The 16207-nt window shown below is 34.1% G+C and overlaps 1 protein-coding gene across 3 annotated transcripts in view; it reads right to left on the reverse strand.

The window, feature by feature from the left end:
* The window catches only part of LOC133330318 (dual specificity protein phosphatase 13B-like), a 43177-nt gene extending 28180 nt beyond the window's left edge, over positions 1-14997 (reverse strand). Inside the window, exon 1 of one of the 3 annotated variants that reach the window (XM_061538761.1) lies at positions 14952-14997. In XM_061538761.1, coding sequence (XP_061394745.1) covers positions 14952-14969 — 18 coding nt within the window. In that variant the 5' untranslated portion in view covers positions 14970-14997. The remainder of the gene's footprint in view (positions 1-14951) is intronic. The other 2 variants (XM_061538763.1, XM_061538762.1) reach the window with 2 other exon arrangements.
* Between the last annotated feature and the right edge of the window lie 1210 nt (positions 14998-16207).

The following is a 16207-nucleotide window of genomic DNA, read 5'->3' on the forward strand; positions in this document are numbered from 1 at the left end:
GTTTCGTGTTTGAAACATTGACGATGTTGATGTTGTTGTTTTTATTATTGGCAACAATGTCGGCAGGGATTTTTATAGAAAAACACGGCGATAACAACAACGACAGCAACGACGACGACATAAAAATGCAAATACGCTAGAAAATCGTAAAAGAAAACAAATTGCCAGGTCAGGCCTCATCGGTTAGTGTATTAGCACTACGGGTCACTACGACTTTGCTGAGTCATGGGATATCGGAAACATGTAAATTTAAAATTCTGAGTCCATTGCCACCATGATCCGGTCTAGGCAGTAAACTAAGTTTGTTTTTTTTTCGTTTTTGCAGATACTAGTATCCGTTTTTCCGTTGCTAAAACTGTTGATCCACTGACCAACATTTGTATGCAATAAACTAGCCAACAACAACTACAAGTACAACAAATGTAAAACCCCCCAAACCTCGCCAGCCACCCCTTTGTAGCAAGTTGATAAAATGTTCACAATTTACCTAAGACCTTCTTACTTAACTATCGATAAGTGAATAAACTTGTTAACCCAGATTGTGTGGCAGAGGGCTGAACAAAAAAAAAATGAAAACAGAGTTCTTGTGCTACCCAAAAAACAGTTGTTTGGATATCCATTTTACCATTTGCTGCAAATAACAGAGAAATAATTCACAAAATCAAAAGTTTGTTGAAGACTTGTTGCAACCCAAAAAGGTCGAATCTGGGGGGGTTATAACACGATTACTATTTATCAAATTAAATATGTCTGCAGTCGTCTAATGATTGCCACAGACCTAGCAATTTTTTATAATGTGTATAACATATATTTATAAATTGAATTCAATTTGAAGTAATTATTTTAAAAGGGGAATATATTTTTTCTGCAAATAATATAAACATGTGCAAGTTATACGTTTTTTAAAAATAATAGAAATTATACAGTTCTTAGGTAGATAAAAAAATTTAAAGCCTTTTATGAAAACTCTGAAGTTGGACGAGGCCGAGACTATAAGATACCCTAAACCACTTTGGGTATATAAAAGAGATATTCCAAAGATTCTTATTATAAGCTACAATAACATATACCAATTTTCGTTATATGTGTAAAATATCCTGTCGATCGCATAGACGTAGCATCCTTGGTGAACCTTTCTCGGTGAACTTTCTCACGGATATCAATGTGGTCTTAATTCAGTACACAGTACAACATTTTGTCTCAATTGGATAAACCTTAGGAGTTTGGTGCACCATTTAGATAAAATTGGGCGAAAATATATACGGGAGCTATATCCATATCTGAAGCGATTTCAACAAAACTTCACAGATTTTTGCTTCAATGTTGCACCATTTACATGAAACGACGAAGCTATGTATGGGAACTATATCTAAATCTGAACCGATTTCTGCATAACTTAGCATGTATCAATCTAAACCTATTTCAGTAAGCTGTGCAAAATTTTGTCTTAATCGAAAACATATTGATAGGGAATTACATCCAAACTTGAACCGATTTCAACAATTATGAAATTTACAGACATCAAACTGGGCCTAATTCAGCACGCTGTAAAAAATTTTTTTTTCAATGGGTCAAATATTAGGAGTTTGATGTATCATTTACATAAAATCGAAAAAAGCTATATATGGGAGCTATATCTAAATCTGAACCGATTTCAATAAAACTTCACAGACATTCAAACTGGAACTAATTCAGAACGCTGTACAAAATTTTGTCTCAATCGGACAAATATTGAAAGTTTGGTGCACCATTTACCTATAATCGGACGAAACTATATATGAGAACTATATCTAAATCTGAACTGATTTCAATAAAACTTCACAGACATCAAACTGGAACTAATTCTGCACGCTGTGCAAAATTTTGCCTCAATCAATTTATCAATTTTTATCTCAATCGGATAAATATTGGGAGTTTGGTGCACCGTCTACATATGGGAGCTATATCTAAATCAGAACTGATTTCACAAAACTTGGCATACATCAATCTGGGCCTTTTTTAGTAAGCTGTGCAAAATTTTGTCTTAATCGGAAAAATATTTATAATTTGGAGTACTATGGGAGCTAAATCTAGATCTGAACCGATTTCAACAAAACTTCACAGACATCGAACTGGACCTAATTGAGCACATTATATATGGGAGCTATATCTAAATCTGAACATAATTTCTCCAATTACAATAGCGTTCGCCCTTGAACCAAATAAGTGACTTGTGTCAAATTTCATTCAAACCCTACACAATTTCCACCCATTTATAATTTCTGCGGTTCTATACTCTAAGGCTGTGCAAAATTGACCGATTATAAGTCAAAAGCTCCACGTTCTAACCCTGGCATATTTTCCAAATATTGTTCTCCCGAGGTGAATATTTAACCCGTATCACTTTGGTTGATTTGACCCTCGGAATATTGACCGATCATCATCTAAACAGCCGTTCTAAATAATTGTTCAGATCCCCTTCACCGTGCAAAATATGTGATGTTCTGCATATAAAATGCCTAACCTAAATATTAAATTGAAAAAAATAAAGATTGTAGCCAATTTATTGCAAAAGCACCAACTCAACATCACCGAAAATTATAGGCATCGTCATTGATCATAACCGGAACTTTATGTAAAATTTCAAAGCGATCAGCGCGACATTTCCGCCCTCTAGTGGGGTAATAGTAGTACTAAACAATATCATAGCACATAGATACCTTCGAATATTTACGTATAACATTCACATCCGAATACATACAACCATATAATTGGTATCAATTTAAAGGTCAACCATGCCTCATGAATATACTATCAACTTCGCGGGTCTATGCCCTTCAGGAGAAATTATCTTTGCCATAGATAACAAAATTTGTCATTTTTCACACAAAAGTCAGGGTCCATTTGACCCGCTAAATATTGACCGATCTTTATGAAAACTGTCATGTTTATTCTTTGGCCCGATACCCTTCTCCATGTAAAATTTCGCGATGTTTGGACCATAATTGCGGCCTCTGGAGCGACCAAAAAATCAGACAAAAATAATTTTTTGGTTCATTTCATCCCTTAAATATTAAACGATATTTACCAAAAACAATTGGCGTCTTCATTGGCCAGAACCCATCCTACATGCAAAATTTCGTGAAGATCCATAACTGTGGCCTGTATCATGTTTACAAATTATAATGGACAGACGGACGGACGGACACACATTTCTAGATCGACTTAGCTAGTCGAGATATGACCAGGGATGGTCCGTGGGACGAATTTGTAGGTTTTCGACTGCCAAAAGGTGTAAACGTCGAAAACGTCATATACCTGTATAAAATGTAATAAATGTAGTAAACGTCATTTATTTCAATATTATTACCATACACTGTTATTTTCACCGAATATATATTATTTTTACATATATCTGACTAGGGTTATCGACTGATAAAAAAATTCTGAAATTTTTGGAGAAGAAAAGTTTGAAGTTCGATATGGATTTGGGTAAAGTATACATAATTTCCAAATTGATTAATGGAAATAGCTACTTTGTCAAAAACCTAATGGTTTTGGGTGTGGCACCCAAACATCGAGCTTCTTTTTGAATCCAACTTCGTGTAAATTGTTTAAAACAGTTTAATGGTTTAACTCCAAGTCGATGTTACGACTGCTAACATGCCAGTCAACTTCGATCATTTCTCCGATTTTATCGACATTTTCAACGGATTTCTTTATCCCCAACCTAATATATATATTTCACAATGAGTTTGGGAAATTAAGCAATTTTTTCTCGTCTTATTTTGTTTCGTTTCTAATTACGTTTCAAAAAGCCAACGGCTAGCTGAACTGCAACAACAACGACAACAGCAACGCCAATAATGGCGCAATTCCACAGCTAAATAAGTATCAATGACGCGCCCACAATCATCGATTTTTTGTAATTACTTGTTATTGTTATTTTCCTCTTATTTTTTTAGAATTTCTCGATGCTTTTGTTGTTGTTGCTGTTTTTCCATCAGCCAGAGACGGTGACACTTGGAATTTCGCATTTCTGTTTGTTTTTCTCGTTTATTTTATTTTAGTTTTTTTTTGTTATTTCAAATTTACTGCCAGTGCAACTGACATTGACATTCACTGTCTAATTATTGGATATGCTGCTATGTGGAGTAGGTGCAATTATTTGCCGCTGTAGGCATAGTGGCGGCATTTGAATTACTTTTGTTGTTGTTGCTGTTGTTAGAACGAAAACCCCTCCTCAATAACATGTAACATTTTGAATTTGCAAACGATTTATCTTGAACATTTTGCGGAAGCTTTAGTAAAATCAACACAATGTAAACGGAATTATTGATTAAGACGTAATATGAACCTTAAAAGCAGCAGACAGTGGAATGTCCCTCAAAGAGCACTTATTAAATTATTATTGTTTGAGAGGTTTAGCCAGATTAATATATTTTCTGAAATGCTGAGATTTTACAAGTTTTAGACATAATTACATAAAATGTAGATATTTTTGCTGCACATATATTTTTATATTTATAAGAGGTTCCACTGTCATTTTTATTTTGCAAGTTTGTATTTTCATCTCTCTGCCATGTAGGCGTATTTGTTTATATGTATGTCATTGTGATGCAGTAAACTGATATAATCTACAAAAATTGTGAAATTATCTAAAAAAGAAAGAAGAAATTATAACAATTCGGATATATAAATAGTTTCCACCCATCTATATAATTATTTATGGCTGTTTTTGTTTATTTACCGCTTCACAATTAAATTAGCAATTTAATTTTATTTAGCAAATAATTGCAACAATTAATTTATATGGAGTATAAATTGTTTTCAATGATGCGATCAATAGGATAGAATTGTTGTATCTGTGTGAAAAAAAAATCATTTAAGCATATCAAACAAAGTTCACATTTTAGACACTCCGCCGTAAGTCATTCCGTTTCCAATACCTCGAAATATTCAATTTATAATTTAAAAAATAACCAGTAAGGAAAGTAGTAAAGTCTAACTGGGCCGACTATATGATACCCTTCACCACTTTGAGTTTATTCAACATATGTATCCTAAAAGACGTCGATTCTTCGAGGGAAAATTTACATGAAATTGAACGAACTTAAATATTTATCTTTATCTATATCTGAACCGACTAACATTAATCCCTACACATGTCATTCTGCAACCTATGCTAAATTTTGTAAACCGATTTAAAGCATAGGCGTGTGTCAACGCCATTCGGAATGATGCACTGTTTATGGTTTAATCTCAATCAGACACTCATTGATTATTTGGTGTACAATTAACATGAATAAGTCGAAATTATATATGGAAGCTATGTTATATCTATATCTGAACCGATTTCAAGGAAACATCAGAGATTTATTTATATTAACTTCAGTACGTTGTGTAAATCTGCCTAGCTATGGATATTTAGTGCACCATTTACCTAAAATCGGGCGAAAATATATATAGGAGCTATATCTAAATCTGAACCGATTTTCACAAAACTTAGCACACGTTCTTCTAGACTTAATTCAGTACGCTATACCAAAATTCGTACAAATCGAACAATTTTCAGGGACTTTGGTGCACCATTTACCTAAAATCGAGCGAAACTATATATGGGAGCTATATCTAAATCTGAACCGATTTTCACGAAACTTGGCACACATCATTCTAGACTTAATTCAGTACGTTATGCAAAAATTCGTCCAAATCGAATGATTTGCAGGGACTATAGTCTGTAAATCGGACAAAAATATATATGGGAGCTATATCTAAATCTGAACCGATTTTTTCCAATTTCAATAGGGTTCGTCCTTGAACCAAATAAATGAGCTGTACCAAATATCTCTTCTCCATAATTCGGTATTTTCTGGATTTTGAGAACGATTTAAATCGATTTCGCGGAAGTTCCGTATTTTATGTTCCCATTGGGTGCCAAATCTTTCTACCACAAATATACCTTGGCATAGCCCCATATTAAAGTCTCTATCGATTTTTGGTATATTGTATGTCCAACTCATGATTGAGCGTTTAAAAGTTTCGAAATCGTTAGAGTCGAAATCGCTTGACACAGATCGCCATATAAAGTTCCCGACCACTTTAGTTTCTTATACCCTTCACCACATTGTTGTACAGGGTGTTATGTATTTGTGTATGTGTTTGTAACAGGCAAAAGGAACCGAAATAGATACATGGCTCCATTTGAGAATATGCACAGAATCACTTTGATTTATGCATGTCCGTCTGTCCATCCGTCTGTCCACTTATTCTTGCGAACAATGTACAGGTCGCATTTATGATCGGATTTGGATGAAACTTGGCTCATGTAACTTATTTGGCCCAAGGATGAGCCCAATTCAAATTGGAGGAAATCGGCTCATATATATTTTCGTCAGATTTTACCTAATTGGAGCACTAAACTCCCAATATTTGTCCGATTGAGACAAAATTTTGCACAGCGTACTAAAAAATTTGATTCAGTGTGAAGTTTTGTGGAAATCGGTTCAGATTTAGATATAGTTCCTATATATAGTTTCTCTGTATTTCTGTAAATGGAGTACCAAACAATATTTTTTAAAAAATCCACGCCTAAGATGATCAATGAAAAATTATCCTTTAAAAAATCCACGCCTAAGATGATCAATGAAAAATTATCCTTTAAAAAATCCACGCCTAAGATGATCAATGAAAAATTATCCTTTAAAAAATCCACGCTAAGATGATCAATGAAAAATTATCCTTTAAAAAATCCACGCCTTAGATGACCCTTGCAAAATTATTCTTTAAAAAAAATCCACACCTTAGATGACCCTTGCAAAATTATTCTTTAACAAAAATCCACGCCTTAGAAGACCCTTGAAAAAGTATTCTTTAAAAAAATCCACGCCTTAGATGGCCCTTGAAAAAATATCCTTTAAAAAACCCACGCCTTGGATGGCCCTTGAAAAAATATCCTTTAAAAACCCACGCCTTGGATGGCCCTTGAAAAAATATCCTTAAAAAAATCCACGCCTTAGATGGCCCTTGAAAAAATATCCTTTAAAAAAATAGGAAGATTTGAAGGTTGAATAACGTGGTACGGGAGCCATCCGGAAACAAGGGCCAATGTTGATAGTAGGGACATTTTCTACTCAATGAGAATCCAAAATATTTCATTGCTCCCATATTCCCATCTCTCCAAAATACAGATCTTTGGGTGTAGCGTTATTTGGGGGTTTCCTAAAATGTGGACCAATATTTATAATTTTTAGTAGGAGGATTTACTGCCATACCACAACCAAAAGTACCCAATTACAATCAATTATGTAGAAAGATGTGCCCAAAATCATTAAAATACCGAATATTATGGAGTATATGGGGGCAACCCCGAAACATAAGTCAATATTGATAATTGTTCGTAAGCAGATTTAATTACCAAAATGAATACAAAATACCAAATTACAGCTGATTATATCGAAAAACCTATCATAAATCCCCAAAATACTGAATAATGGGGTACTTGTATATCGGGCTACTCTAAATAGTGGAATAATATTGAACATTTTCGGTAGGAAGACTTGATAACCAATGAGAATCAAACATAGCAAATTACAGTCAATCAAGTAAAAAAAACGTCCCTATAATACCGAATATTATTGGGTACCGTTATACTAGAGCTATACCAAAACGTGATTCTATATACCCCAGTACAAACCATCCTATGAGTAATAACAATGCCAGTGCAACCTTTCAATGCTCTATCTCAAATATTGCGAACTCTTTCGTGATTTCAACTGTCAGAAATCGACATAGAAGCATATAAACGTTATGGGATCTTTATCGAATATTTCGGCAATTTTTTTTCTAGTACAATTTCTAAGGTATAGAAACTATAATTGGGTCCTATGGGATTTCTATACAATACTCTTTATATATTCAAAAGTAATAAATCTTCGCATTCCCAAATGATAAGCGTCGTACTTTAACTTATTCATTAAAAACAAAATGCGAATATAAATTTTACTCTCTATGTATATAATAAGTACAAAGTCCACTATCACCATCTACGAGATATATATTGTTACATCAGGTAAATCAGAGCACAAGTGATTTGTCACCCGTCGACAGACAGATAGACAAATAAAACGTATTTTACTCACACCTAACACAGCCTGCGACAACATCAAACATTGTTCGCATATTTGTCAGTTGAGACAATATAAAACAGCCAGCATCGCTTCCAATGCGATCGCACACACATCAGAGAGAGAATGCGAAACTACAAGACAATTAAACAAAATGTGTCATACAAACAAATTTCTATATAGTAGAGGTAGACAAAATGTACCAGAGGACAAAACTGGCAAACGAACGGAAGGACGACTGAATAGACAACATATTGTTGTAGAACTGAACGAACACACAATGGCATACCTCAGTTGTTGCTGTTGTTATTGGAGAGACCGAACACTATACAATTGTTGTTTTTTGTTCGTTCATAGAAAATAAACTTTTTTGTATTATTCTTCAATTTCCCTTTTGAGGTAAAACAATGGCAGTGCACAAACACACAAACGTATATCCTTGCAGGATATTTATTGCAAAAACCTATATATGGCGCGGAGACAACAACAACATGAAAAGCTTAAACGAGACACAATATTGTCAAGTGTAACTAACACACATTTGTAGAATGAAGGTAACATAAGGCACCCCCACCCCCTTTCGGCACTTCTCTCTCCGAACAGTTGGGTTACCTCTTGACTGCATCCATCAGCGATAGGATAAAAGAGTTGCTTTGCACCAAATTCGAAAGCAGAACACTGGGAAATGGTGACAACATAAGTGTATTGATAGTGAATTCAAAAGGATCTCCGACGATGTGAATGGCGCCCAACGTTAGCTAGGAGACAAATGCGACCACAAATACGCCAGGGTCCTTTCTATTACCGCCCCAAACTGCACAGTGACACATATAAATATTTAATTTATTTGAAAAGGTAAAACTATTATTAAGGTCACCCCAACCAGTGACCTTTTTCTTGGCAGGTTTTTCTAAACAAAAAGCGAACAAAAAATGCAAATTTATGGGTATTTCAAATGTGGGGGTATTTCGTTGTTTTGCAAAACGGACACCACACCGGAAGTCAGGCCAGTTGCTATAATCTATGTAACATGACTTTGGAATTGCTTTGAACTATTTTTAAAAATGGAAATGCAAATCTAAATTTAGTTTGTGGCTGAAATAGTTTTGTGCGGCAATGAAAATAGATTTTGGATTGAGGGGGAAAATGTCATTTTCGAACTTTTTTTCTTTTTGAATACAAGGTGAAGAAGATAGACAAAGCTGCACTACAGAACTCAGGAAAAAATAACTTCTTTTAAGAATGAAGAAAAGAAAGTACTTTAAAAAAATTCCTCAAAGACGTAGAAGGCTGCAGATCCCTTGCTTCCTCTATTCTGTAGGCGAAAAAGACATCAGAGGTCTTGTTGACTTCCTCTATCCTATAGGAGAAGAAGGCCTCAGAGGTTTTCTTGGCTTCCTCTATTCCATATACGAAGAAGACCTCAGAGGTCTTGTTGGTTTCATCTATTCTGTTGAGGAAGAAGACCACAGAGGTCTTCTTAGCTCCATCTATTCTATAGACGAAGAAGACCTCAGAGGTCTTGGCTTCCTCTATACTACAGACGAAGAAGACCTCAGAGGTCATGGCTTCCTCTATACTACAGACGAAGGTGACCTCAGAGGTCTTGGCTTCCTCTATACTACAGACGAAGAAGACCTCAGAGGTCTTGGCTTCCTTTATTTTATAGCCAAAAAAACTCAGAGGTCTTGAAGAAGAAGATGACCAAAGCCTTGGCTTCCTCTATTCTACAGAAGAAAAATGCCTCAGAGGTCTTGGCTTCCTTTATACTACAGACGAAGAAGGCCTCAGAGGTCTTGGCTTCCTATATACAATAGACGAAAAAGGCCCTAGAGGTCTTGGCTTCCTATATATTATAGACGAAGAAGACCTCAGAGGTCTTGGCTTCCTCTATACTACAGACGAAGAAGACCTCAGAGGTCTTAGCTTCCTCTATTCTACAGACGAAGGAGACCTCAGAGGTCTTAGCTTCCTTTATTTTATAGCCAAAAAACCTCAGAGGTCTTGAAGAAGAAGATGATTCTACAGAAGAAAAATGCCTCAGAGGTCTTGGCTTCCTCTATACTACAGACGAAGAATGCCTCAGATGTCTTGGCTTCCTATATACTATAGACGAAGAAGACCTCAGAAGAGAGGAAGCCAACTCTCTACTCTATACGAAGAAGACCTCAGAGGTCTTGGCTTCCTCTCTACTATATATGGCTTCCTCTATTCTATAGACGAAGTAGACCTCAGAGGTATTGGCTTCCTGGTGGGCTTCCTCTACTCTATAGACAAAGAAGACCTCATAGGTCTCCTGTGCTCCCTCTATATTCTATAGACGAAGAAGATCTCAGAGATCTTACCCCCTCTGACTTCCTCAGTGGGTTACTTTATATATTTCATATAAGAGCAATGCCAAAGGATCTAGCTTCTCCTATCTCAAACCTCTGAGGCCTTCGTTTTCTATCGAACCGAACCTCCTACTCCCTCTTCAATAGATAGAAAATCTTGAGAGTTCTCTATTAAAAAAAGAAAATAACTCCCATGTTGTGGTTACCAAAATATATCTCCGTTTTCAGCCCCATTTTTCACACTTCACTAACATCTTTTTTGAGTTCATTCGGAACACTGTGCATTTAATTGAAACTAATTGAAAACAAGTTGCAACAAACAAATAAACAGACAAAGTAGTAATATTTCATACAGAAGGAAATTACAAATAAATGAGCGAAAAAAATCACAATAATATTGCCAATCACAGTACAATGCACATTCACAAACCCACACACACATACATATGAAATTCAGCATCAGCTGTATACTCTTCAATATCTCTAACCCACACACATACACAAAAGTGCATATATATATAAATATGTATATGTAAGGGGTTAAAGTATGTCCATGTACATGGGCAAAAAAAAATTTAGGTCATCGGAACACAAAAATCAAGGTCAACACACATTTTCAATGTATTCCGTGTTTGTGTAGTCGTGCGGTATATATGTATACATATATATTTATATACATGCACACCGATACAACAACTGCAAGTGCAAAGATTCTTGTTTTTGAGTTCATGTGTACTTAATGCAGTTGTTGTGCTGTTCGAATACAAAAATATGTTGCACATTCACATATATATACACAAGTAGTATATACACTTAAATACATAGTTCAAAATACGTAGAAGAAGAAAAATCAGAAGTGGTAGAAAACATAATTCACAGATGTTGCAGTTTGTGTTCAAAAGTTCTTAAATATATATATATATATATATATATATATATATAAAAGTATATAAAGAGAATTCAATCCCACGTTTTCGTGTGTTGCATTTTTTTTCTGAGAAAAGATATTTGATTGTGGTATTTTATAGTGGTTTATTTTTGGAACTCGAAGGATGTGCGATGAATGTGTGGGAGATTCTTAAGAAATCCTAATTCCTCTATTTTTTATGGCGGCTTGGATATGTCTACGAGGTGATATCTGGCAGCCAAATATAAATGGGCATCGCCCCCAAATATTAATTCTGACCCACTTTAAATGTATATTGTAAACTCGAAAATTCGTGACAATCGAACTATAGTTATAACTTGTGTGTATTTACTGACATAAGACTACGGTTCTTTCCTTCTCGGATCTCTGCTTTCTGGCCTGGATTTTTTGAGAAACAAGTTTGAGGCCTTACTATATATGTGAATTAAAAAAATCTTGAGGATCTAATAAAGGCGTGGCTTAAAAAAAAATTAAGGCTCCAAAATTATTTTTAAAAATTATTTTTAGCCTTTAAAAAAAATCCAGCACTTTGTTAAGGCTCAAAATTATTTTTAAAAATATACACGCATGTGGTAAAGCGTCAAAAATAATATTTAAAAAACCCTCGCTGTTGATTCGGCCTCCAAAATAATTTCTTAAAAAAAAATTAAAAAAATATTTTTTAAGACTGCATCAAAAACATGGATTTTTAAGAAATTATTTTGGAGGCCGATTCAACTGCAAAGGGATTTTAAATATTATTTTTGATGCTTTACCATATGCGTATATCTTTTTAAAAATATTTTTGAGCCTTAACAAAGGGCAGGATTTTTTTAAAAATATTTTGAGGCTCAATCATGGGCGTGGATTTTTAAAATAAAATTATTTTCGGCGAATCAACAAAAGCGTGGATTAAGCAAATGTTTGAGATCTTAAGCCTTTATTAAAGGTATCAATCAACCAACACGGAAATTTATTTAATACAACATTTTAACAAAATTCTAATAATTTTGAGAAAGTTTTCCTATCAGATAGTGCTCAGAATATAGGTTGCTACTGTTTCTAGGTGTTAAATATTATAACTTGATTATATCGGTATATTGGTATACCTCCATAAAACGGTACCGCCATATTTCGAGCTTTCAAGAATTAAAATGTTCAACATAGGCCCAAGTTTTAACGTACCACCCATATAAAAGTCCCCTGTAGGTAGTCCTAGGAGTATTTTCTTATCTAATTAACTTTGGTATTCCAAATTTTTAGTGCGCACAATACTTCTTCTCAGGTTCCGAAGGTTTTTTTCTGCAGCAAAAATTCTTCAGTGCCAGTAGACTACTTTTTTCTGTAGAAAAAAATTTCAGTAGCTGAAAAGAAGTATTGTACCCTCGGCCACAGGACTTAAAGAAATTATAATAGAATTTTCCTTTGGATTGTAAATAGTTCCAAGGACCTGAGGTTTATATTCAAATAGTCCTCAGAATCAATTAATATTTTTTTCAGTAGAAAATGTAGTCCTCAGACAATTTTTTATAGGTCCTGGTAATTTTTGTATTGACCATAAAAATCTCGGAGACATTTTTTTATAGATTCTTCAGAGGATTACTTTTTTTTATAGCAAGCAATTTTTTCTATAGAAAAAATTAGTCCTTAGGACCTAAGGATTTTTTTCTATAGAAAAATATAGTTCTCAGTCTTCAGGATCTGACGATTTTTTTTTCTATAGAAGAAAATAGTCCTCAGTATGTGAGGATTTTTTTCTATAGCAAAAAGTAATCCTCAGGACCTGTAGAATTTTTTTCTATAGCAAAAAAAGGCCTAAGGACGTGAGGAATTTTTTTCTATAGCAAAAAATTAGTCCTAAGGACGTGAGGAATTTTTTTCTATAGAAAAAAGTCGTCTTCAGGATCTGAGGATTTTTTTTGTAGACGAAAATAGTCCTCAGTACGTGAGGATTTTTTTCTATAAAAAAGTAGCCCTCCGGACCTGAGGAATTTTTTTCTATAGGAAAAAGTAATCCTCAGGACCTGTAGAATTTGTTTCTATAGAAAAAAGTAGTCTTCAGGATTCAGGAGGCATTTTTTTATAGCAAAAAGTATTCCTCAGGATCTGAGGTTTTTTTTTCTAAAAAAAAAGTAGCCCTCAGGACTTGAGGAATTTTTTTCTATAGCAAAAAGTAATCTTCAGGACCTGTGGAAAAAGTAAAAAGTAATCCTCAGGAACTGAAGAAATTTTTTTTCTACAGAAAAAAGTAGTACTCAGGAGATGAGGAAAATTTTTCTATAGAAAAAAGTAGTCCTCAGGACCTGAGGAAAATTTTTTCTATAGAAAAAAGTAGTCCTCAGGATGTGAGGCACTTTTTTTTAAGGATTTTTTTCTATAGAAAAAGTAGTCCTGAGGATGACAGAAAAAAAGTAGTCCTCATGCCTCAGAACCGGAGGGCTACTTTTTTCTATAGATTAAAATTCCTCAGGTCGTCAGAACTACCATTCCTATAAAAAAGGAAGAATTTTCTTCTGTAGAAAAAGATTTCTCAAGATTTTTTTCTAAGGAAAATAAGTAGTCCTCTTGTTTTGAAAATATTTTCTATAGAAAAATTTAGTTTTATAGTCTATAGGAATTTTTTTCTGTAAAAAAGGTAGTCCCGAAAATTAATAAAGAAGTCATAAGGAATGTTTCCTATAGAAAAAAATTAGTTCTGAGGATTATTTTCTATAATAAAGTTTCAGGTCGTGAGATTTTGTATTGAAAAAATATGTTCAGGTCCTGAGAATTTTTCATATAGAAAAATCGTCCTCAGATCCTGAGATTTTTTTCTAAAGAAAAAAAGTGCTGGGGTTTTAAGATTGTTTTTACTTAGGAAAATAGACCTCTGTTCCTGATTATTTTTATAGTTGAAATGATTTTTGAGGATCTTTTTCTACAGCAAATATTTCCCAGGCCCTGAGGCTTTTTTTGATAAACTGTTCTCAATTATTATTTGTTAATACCCTTATAAAAAAACTGACCCACATTAATATACGATGATAGGCAATTTATGCTGCTGCTATATATCCCCGTACCGAATTTATACATATATACTTTGAAAAAGGACACTTTATTTATAGAATTACAGCATACTTAAATGCAAACAACAATTTCTCTTTTTGCTCCTGGATCATTTATCTTAAATAAAAAAAACAGAAAGTGTATTTGTGTGTGTGTGTGAGTGGGTAAAATTAAATAATATTGCGTCGCAAAACCTACAAATACGTGTGCTTCTGTGTGCGAATGTGTATGTGTTTGTAGGTGCCTTTGAGGAAGGATATCATTGCAAGAATCTGTTTCTAAGATGCTGTAGGCAACCACCACATGTTTGTTGATGGCAGAGGGTGTAGAGTAGGGTAGGGTAGGTTCTTCGTGATAGCTTTAATCTAAGTTGTTATATGAATAAATACAATATGTTTGTTTAGATGAACATACACTTGTGTGTGTGTGCACTTATATACCTATGTACATATGAGTGTATGTGTTTTATTATATACCCTACCTATTTATTTATGTACTTCATATAACAAAATGGAATTAAAAAAATAATAATAATGGTTATAAAAGTTTATAACAACCTACCGCATATCTCCATGACATTTTGCTAAAGTTTTTTTTCTTCGGCTTCTTGGCTGAGAGAGTGAGTGTGTGTTGTATGTAGTTGTTGCTGTTGTTGTTATTATTAGTTGCTAATGACTCTAGGAGAAGTTTCCTGTTTTACTGGTTTTCCTTGGCTGCGAATTGTTCAGTTTTTTGTGTGTTTTTTTGTTTTGGAGGATAAAGTTTTGAATTATGGCTGCGTTGTCAGGACCTCGTCGATTTATCCTTGTGGTAGGTTTCAATGGTTGTTTGGCTGGCTTGGCTTGGCTGGGCAGCTATGCTTGCTTGGTTTGGTTCGGTTGTCCTTGGTAATGGCAATTGTTGATACAACTACAAGACGACTGCAATTTCTGGCAATCGAATTCGAGGGAATAAAAAACGCGCAATTTCTCTACTTTTCGTTGTATGGCGGAATTGAAAAGTTTTCGTTTTTTTTTTTGTTTTTGTTTTTGAGGATTTATTGTTTAATGCACTTTATGTCGTTTATTGTGATTGTTTAGGGTTTTTTTGGTTTTCTTATAGAAAATGTAGAAAAATTATTTTTATCAAAATTTAGTTTCAGTTCGTTTTTTTTTTTTTTGAAAATTGATTTATTTGATTGTTTTCTATCACTAATTATTTATTTGTTTCTATTTGTATATTTTGCGACTTTGGCTTAAAGCGAACAAAAAATCTTTATTTGGAAATTTGGCAAATTATTTCAAGAACTGAAAATTTTCGTAAAAATTCTTTCTTTTTGTCGTTAAAATCAAAAAATCAACAAAAATTTTGAATCTTTATTGGCAAAATAAATGGGAAATAAATTAATTGAATTGAAATTTTTTATTTCGATTACAGTTTGCTCGATTTCGCCTCGTTCTCTCTCGCTCGGTGTCAGCTTGTGATTGTTTTGTTAAAATTCGCGTGGCGTTCTTTTTGCGACTAACTGATTTACTTGGCCGCTGTCTACAACATAGGGTTAGCTATCATTTCGTTTGATTTGATTTGTTTCGTTGCAGCTCAGTTCTCTGTCGCGTTGCTATTCGAATCTGCTGCCGTTGTATTTTCACTTTGCACAGTTTGGCTGGTGTTTGATGTAAGGCGCCCACCACCAAAGAATGCTAGCAAAAAAAAAAAACAACGACGACGTATGGAAAGCTTTTCGCCTATAAAAGTTTTCCACGTAAATGCTCTCTTTTGTTGTTACTCTCTCTCTCTCTGTCCCCTATTGTGTGTATGTCTCTCTTACGTTTTTCATC

The sequence above is a fragment of the Musca vetustissima genome, unplaced genomic scaffold (assembly GCF_032173495.1).
Source record: "Musca vetustissima isolate MV318-11 ecotype Yass unplaced genomic scaffold, APGP_CSIRO_Mvet_v1 utg8857, whole genome shotgun sequence".
NCBI classification, from domain to species: Eukaryota; Metazoa; Arthropoda; class Insecta; order Diptera; family Muscidae; genus Musca; species Musca vetustissima.